At 37.8% G+C, this 8,112-nt stretch overlaps 1 protein-coding gene across 2 annotated transcripts in view; it reads left to right on the forward strand.

The window, feature by feature from the left end:
• The window catches only part of LOC136886370 (aminopeptidase N), a 323,565-nt gene extending 320,662 nt beyond the window's left edge, over positions 1–2,903 (forward strand). For both annotated transcript variants that reach the window (XM_067159117.2, XM_068231042.1), the window contains exon 15: positions 238–2,903. In XM_067159117.2, coding sequence (XP_067015218.2) covers positions 238–396 — 159 coding nt within the window. In that variant the 3' untranslated portion in view covers positions 397–2,903. The remainder of the gene's footprint in view (positions 1–237) is intronic.
• The last annotated feature ends 5,209 nt before the right edge of the window (positions 2,904–8,112 follow it).

The following is an 8,112-nucleotide window of genomic DNA, read 5'->3' on the forward strand; positions in this document are numbered from 1 at the left end:
AGGCTAAAACCAAAAGAATGAGCGTGGGTGGCTCCAGTGACCCTAGAAATATCTGAATAAAGTTCTGTTTGGAAACCGTGAGCTTACACAATTCTACCAAACTGGAGATCATAATTTTCATATTGTTTCATATTAATAGAATACTTTGGAGATTTATACATAGCTACTTACAACTGGTCTTTTGTATGATATACCCAAACGGGTTTATATTACGTTTATGGTATTTTTTTATTCCAGCTTCTGGAGTTCCAGGAAGCTCACAAGGAGACTTTCACGAGTATCACCCGCACCATGGCGCAAGCCATTGAGAAAGTGCAGCTGAGAGTCCTCTGGCGGCAGAAACACGAAGCTACAGTTTCCGAGTGGTTGGCGCAACACGTCAAGACGCTAGCGTGAGAAGATTGAACGGAGTTAGTTGGCTCTCTCTCTCTCTTAAGTGAAGCAGTGTAAATGACCACCTGAAAACTTGAAACTTGATATACTTTAGAGAGAACGTTACTCATTTCTAAATCTGTAGAGTAATGCTATTTCTAAAAATGTGCCTTCCTTTTAAGCAATTCGACCAGGTCAAACGAGCATTATGCTACCAGAGAGAGCTAGCCTATTTATTAGAGAGTTCATGACTAATAGTGGAATGTAAATAAATGTTGTTGTGTTACTACCTAGCTGATAGAATGTACTACACATCCTCGTATTTCACAGATAGACAGCCTCCTTTGTTCCCTATTTTCGGAAACCTACTGTGGCATAAGTAGCATTGACGTACCTGCAGTCCAATAAGACGTGTCTTGAACTACCCTACTTACCAACAATTCCTGTAAGCCTTCATTCATACATTAGTTATACAGTATAAGTGTAAAACAATGCTTCATCCTTGCACTTCAAAATGTGGAAGGATATTGAGGAGTCAGCAACAAAATTTCTGAATTTGTAGCTTGAAATATTAAGTGACTTCAATGCTTCTCTTTGCAGACTGGCATACTTATTCCTATCTATTTCAAGAAATCGTATTTAATATTAGACATGTATTTATTATTCTTACCTATTTCATGAAAGGTCACTGATATTTGCGACTTGGGGAAAAAGTTATGTTTTATTGTCCCATAATAAATGTTACTGGAATTGAACATGGAGTACGGTTATTCAAAAGCAGGTAAGGAAAGGAACTAGCATGTTGTTATGCCACTTGAAATACCAAAGAGAATAAACACAATGTACATTCAAAATTCTTATCCTATTACCTAATAAAAGGAAAATACGGAGATCATGAAATACGAGGATTGTGCACAAAATGTATTCCACCAGAATACACGTCCTTTTCTCCTAGATTTAATGTACGATTCTGTTCACTTGAGTGTCAAACCTGAATTGAAATAATGAGATAACAAAATTTACAAAAGCACTATTTCTATTGTTTAATTTTAGTCATCTTTGACTTGCGCACATTTTCAGACATCTTGTTGTTCAATATGTCATCACTATCATATCCATTGTTCATTTCAAAATAGATTCATCCCTCACACACTGTGATTGCATTGAGTTCTACACAGATATTAGTTCAAACATGCATTTATAATTATTTTGGTCAAAGAAATACCATTTATCAATAAATTCTGTTACCCTGAATTCATTTTAGTGAATGTTGATATTATTACTTTGTAGAAAATATGCCTAAAATCTCAGTGTTATATTGAAATCACGAATTCAAATATATCCTGTGATAAACAGTGAGGATTCATTTAGTAAATTCTTTGAGGTTTGGAGAATTCAGTGCAAATTTGAAGAAAATAAATAGAGATTAAGGTGATGATTTAACAAAACTCAACTATGTAAGATATTACATTAACCCTTGAACAGGCAAACTTTGAGCTCTCTTGTGGATGTATGGATCCATCGACGTATTTGCTATTTCATGTTACCTTGTTTTCTAACGCACCACATGACATGAAATTTTCGTGATACGAAAAGCAGCCAAGAAAATGCTTTATGTTCACAATTGAACCAAATAAGCAGCTTACTGTTAAAATAGCCCAAACAGAACTTCTTCGCATATTTACGGCAAATATAGTTTGGAGCAATGTACTGTATTTAGTATTAACTCTAACTAATAAATTCGTATAGTACCTTCATGTTATATTGTATTTTGTGCATCACATTTCATGTTGGAATCTATTATTTGTAGTTTAAAATTTCATTTTTTCGAAAATCATTCCAGACTTTTCAAATTTTGACTCCATTTTTATGTGACTTTTATAATAATACGTTTATTGCAGACAATGGACATAGATAAACTCACATTCATTAAAAAGATAAAAACGAAACATTTTCAATTAGACATTTGTCAGTTAGTAATGTGTATTCTCGTTCAAGCAGAATTTCTCGAGCGACATACGGCGGTTTTCACAGAAGAGCACGTGGTATCGATTGCATGACCTTCCACACAAAGAGCATGTACAGTGTTCACATGGTTCATGCAATCGGTCGGTACGACAGTCTATGGCATGGAATTCTTGAATCGCGAACCTTGTTTTGAGGTGGCTTTTTGTAACTTTAAAAATGGACTTTTATCACCTTCAATGTCGGATAGCTCTGTTCGCAAAATACTGTAATAACAACAACACAGAAATGGCTGCCAGTATAAATTCCAACATTGTCGATTCAAGGGTTAATGTTCATGAGAAGTGTTTGACTATCATTAAAAAACCTTATGAGATTGATGTAGCCTTCGTAAATCTATAATGCGGGGCTACGTACTGCATAAGAAAATCCTTAACAACTTTTGTATGCACTTGAATTTCTTATTACTATAGAACTAGAGTCTCCGTGCCATAGTGATCATTTAAAAAGGCATTAGATGATCTGTATTACCTCTAGATATTACCAATAAAGGGACCTTACAATAATGCTGAGTAGTTCTTTTGTCATGTGCCTAAAACTACTTCACCCACCAACATTTATCTGAAAGGATCTGGCAGCATTATCTTCGATTATATTCCTCTGGAAGGTTCTGGATATAGTATCTTGAGGTAAAGTTTTACATTACGTTGTTGGTATGTGCTGAAAGTGTGCAATCCAATATGCTAGAGCTGGAAAAGAGGTGCAGGGAAAGATATATAAATTAGCACATCCAAGACTACAGTGATATCAATAGGGAAGAAACCTAAGAGAATTTAATGTCAGGCAGCGAATGCGAAACTGGAACAAGTGGATCATTTCAAGTATGGATGTGTAATCTCGAAGGGCAATAATAGTAAATCAACCTGAATCAAGGTACAGCAAAGTTACTGCTGTGAGCTCTCAGTTGCAATTAACGGTATTCTATAAGAAAGAAGTGAGTTCCTAGACGAAACGCTTTATACCGGCCTGTTTTCTTACCGAATTGCTGTGCGGCAGTTAACTCTGTGTGGACTCGGGATATCTTATTCGTAAGTTGGCTGTAGCAGACATGAATGTAGCAGGAATGATTGCTGGTACAAACAGGGGAGAACAAATATAGGAGGGTGCTTGGAATGAAGAGATAAAGGAGAAGTTAGAAATAAACTCGACGAATGAACCCATACTTGGCTTCGGTTGTGGGTAATGTGAAGCGAATGGAGGAAGATAAGTTACCTAAGAGAATAATGGACAAGACCGTGAAGGGTTATAAAAGTGAGGAGAAACGAAGGCGACGATAGGTAGACTCAGTTAACCCTCTCCAGGCCTATGATTCCAATTGGAATCACTAACTTTCATATCGTTTCTGTGAATTTCCTAAGTAACACTTTTATATTCCATTTGGAATCACTGCTATATTTTATTTATTTTTCCTAAAATTGTATGAATTTTTGCACTAGGCTTAGCTAGAAAACAAAAGTTGCGTGTGGCATTCTGTCACAACTGGGTTTTTCTGCAGACTTCCTGCATGATATCGCCGTGTCTGTGAAAAGAAGGAACTCTCGAAATATTTTGCAACACCATTTGTAATTTTAAACAGTAGAGATTATTTCGCTAATTTAGAATTGATTTGGCAGTATTATATTAGGTTTTTGATTGAAATGTGTAATAATTCTGTAGTTATTCTGGACTCTTGTGGTCAGCTGTATGTACAGTCGGATGGATAGAATTATTTCATCTCTACATTCCTTGCCAACTAAATGATTCCCCTTTCTAGCCAGTCACTATTGTTTTAGCTGGTACTCGTGTGAGATACCAGTGCGTTAGAAATGAGTGTCCGGAGTGACCTTGGGGGGCGGTGATACTGAGTATAATGACAAAGAGTAGACCGGGATGAAATGCTGTTAAAGTGAAGGTCGGGGTCGGTCGTCAATAGCATGCGAGACTTAAAGTTTACTACAGAGGAACGAACGATTTTAGTGGAGTAGAATTTCCACGAAGGTGACAAATACAAATCTCACATCCGCGAATTATTGAGTCAATCTATTTTAACAGCACGGTAGAATCAGAGATATTGCACCCGTGAAAAGAAGATGTCGCGAACAGTTTTCCGATTCAGTTCTACCAGATCGTAATATTGTGCTAGATTTAATGAGAAAATTTCGTAGCTGCGACGCCGTATTCGAAGTTTCGAAGGGATGTAGACCATCAATTTTAACGAAAGAGAGACCGAGCTCGATAGCTGCAGTCGCTTAAGTGCGGCCAGTATCCAGTATTCGGGAGATAGTGGGTTCGAACCCTACTGTCGGCAGCCCTGAAGAAGATGGATTTCCGTGGTTTCCCATTTTCATATCAGGCAAATGCTGGGGCTGTACCTTAAGGCCACGGCCGCTTCCTTCCCAGTCCTAGCCCTTTCCTGTCCCATCGACGCCATAAGACCTATCTGTGTCGGTGCGACGTAAAGCCAATAGCATAAAAAAATTAACAAAAGAGAAACTTTTGGATATTTCCCAAAGGCTCCTTAAAAGGTCATTTAAATCCAGGACTTAATTGGCTCAGCAAACTGGCGTATTTGTCTCCACAGCACATAGAGAAGCAAGGACTTTTATTGCAAGCGGTCTCGACAGTATGTTAATCATCATAGGAAGTAAGTGTTAGAGAGAACATACTTTTACCGAATAAACTTGGTTTCATGTGACTGGTTACATAAACAGTCAATATACCCGACTTTGAACATCCGAAAATTCACATGATATTCGTGCAACACAACTTCATTCTCAAAAGATTGGCGTGTGGATTGCAGTCTCACATCCACGAATTATTGGGTCAATCTATTTTAACGGTACGGTAGATTGAGAAGTTTACTGTAATGAAATATTGCACCCATTCATTGTAGAACTGAATAAAACAGAAACTGAAGCCTGCCCTTAAAGAACGTTGTATATCCGTATTTGGAAAATTTGAGATTTTTATGAAATAAGACTGTATATCATCTAAGGAATATCTTGGCACCAGAAGGTTACTCTATATTCAAACAAATGAGAGAGATATTTTTGTTTGAAAATTGGCTTCCCTGTACATCAACAAACATGGCCGAAGTCCGCAATCGGAGTGTGTCACCTCGATCGACGTTATCACTGAATAAGAGCAGGAAGAGAAATATTAATCAACTGAACTGGAAGGACAACGTACGCAAACGATTGAGGGATTGCGGAAGAAGCAACATCAGGGCGTGCAGTGGAAGAAAAGCAACGTTCAACACAGGTAAGGGAAGACCGTTGTATATCACGTAGCCTACCAAACTGGGTATAGTGATCAATCGTCCATACGGACCATAATGAAATGCATCACATAGCCGGCTGTTTAAGGACTATATTCGCTTAACGTTTTTTTTTCATAACAATATGTCTGATAATACGTTTACTATTTAACAAACTAGTTTATTACTGAAATGTTTGATTTTATTTTAGGCCCTGGGGTGCACTCTCAAAGGTTGTTTGTTTAATTTCGAGGCCATTGAAGTTATAACAGTACACATTTTCCTTACTTGATACTGTATGTTTTACAAAAAAATTAAATTTCGGGTTGGCGTGTATTTAAAACACGAAGGTACTACAGAACTCATGATGTGATGTACAACATTCTAAATATCTAGTGATATATAACTTTCTTCCTGGGAGTTCACAGGTTTATCACTGTATGATAGCATTTACATGCAAATATATTATTAACTAAGAAGGAGAAAGTTTAAGTTTCATTTACGGAAAGAATTAAAACCAGACCTCCATTATATAAAGAGATGTTTTTTCATTCCTGTAAAGTTCCCAAATGTGAAATACAACTTTCTTTGAGGGCAGAGTTCAATTATGGGCTCATTCTTCCAACAAGACAGAGCCACAGCTCATACCTCCAATCGCAGTTTTTCAGTGATATATTCGGGGAATGAATAATTTCACGAGTCCTCTGGCCTCTACGTAGTCCCGATTTGTCACCTCCTGACAATTTTTTCTGGAGTGCCGCCAAATCCTCAGTTTATAACAATTGAGAAATTAAAAGTAGCCATAACAAATTTTGTGAACTCCGTGCGTAGTGAAATATTGGTAGACGTTTTTGATAATAGATGCAAACGCCTTGGCCAATGCCTGGAACTTGTGGTAAACATTTAGAACATCTGCTGTGAACCTAGTAAGTGCACAACAATCTTTAGACTTACAATCCACTCCTTTCCAAGTTGCCTTGTTATTGGCTTTGATAACAGTCTACCTTCGCTTAATACGTTATTACAAAACCGTTGTGCTTTTAATACCTTAGTTCACTGTGTTACGCAACCTCTCCAGCTGTACGCTCGCATCTGACCCTGAGCAGTCATTGCTGCCACCCAATCTGTGTACTTGGATAGGCTACAGCGGTATTTCTCACCTCCAAGACCCATTTCTAACCCACTGTAGTCCCTAGTTATAAATCGGCAACTACCACACCTGTCCGTGCACCCTTTTCCTTTACTGTACGTAAACGACGTCCTACCGTCCTCACATGCACCTCCCCATAGCGCTCTTAACTTGCGACCGTAAATGGTGAGGGATGATCTCTGATATTATCACCACTTACTTGTGCCAAATATATTTATTTATTTATTTATCATAAGTCTGTACAGAGTTCTCCTCCATTTTCACAGACACTATACATAGGTGTACATAAATGCATGAATGAGGTTTTTTTTATGATTCCATGACCGAATAATATTGTCATGCATGCATGAATAAATGAATGAACACTTCCCTCCCAGTCACGGATAGCCACCAACTGAGGAGAGAGCATTCGGTTGGCAGGATAAATGCATGGATGGGATTATGCATGACTACTGCCCGGTCGTGTTATCCACCCCTGGTGAGAAAAAGGAGCCACCTTCCCTACTTGTGCCAAATACCTCCTTTACTTCCTTCCTATCCAACCTCCCTTACTCAACTCTTGCTCCCATAGTATTTCTGAGTTTTTTCATTTTCACGCCTTTCATAGGAAATCAAAACCTTGAGAGTTGCTGATGATATTGTTATTTTATATGAGACTGGAGAAGATCTGGAGAAATGGCTGAATGGTATGGACAGAGTCATGGGTAGGGAGTACAAGATGGAAATAAATAAGTCCAAAACAAAAGTAATGGAGTGCAGTCGAACGAAGTCAGGTGATGCAAGAAATATTAGATTAGGAAATAAGTCTTAAAGGAAGTAGATGAATATTGTTATTTGGATGGTAAAATAACTAACGATGGTAGAAGTAAGGAGGACATATAATGCAGGCTAGCGCAAGCAAAGAAGGCCTTTCTTAAGAAATGTGCTCACTTCGAACATTGACATACGAATTAGAAAGATGTTTTTGATTACTTTCGTCTGTAGTGTGGCACTGCATAGAAGTGAAACATACGATAACTAGCTCAAAAAGGAGAATAGAAGCTTTTGAAACGTGGCGTTACACAAGAATACTGAACATGAGATGGATAGCTCGAATCACGAATGAAGAGATACTGAATCGTATTGATGAGAGGAAATCGATTTGGCTAAATTTGATCTTAAGAAGATATAGTATGATAGGACACATTTTAAGACACCCAGGACTTGTGCAATTGTTTTGTTTTTTAGGGAAGTGTTGGCGGTAAGAACGGTAAGGGTAGACCAAGGTATGAACATGACAAGCAGATTAGAGCAGATGTAGAATGCAGCAGTTACGTAGAAATGAAAAGTT

Source organism: Anabrus simplex, chromosome 1 (genome assembly GCF_040414725.1).
Source record: "Anabrus simplex isolate iqAnaSimp1 chromosome 1, ASM4041472v1, whole genome shotgun sequence".
Taxonomy (NCBI): Eukaryota; Metazoa; Arthropoda; class Insecta; order Orthoptera; family Tettigoniidae; genus Anabrus; species Anabrus simplex.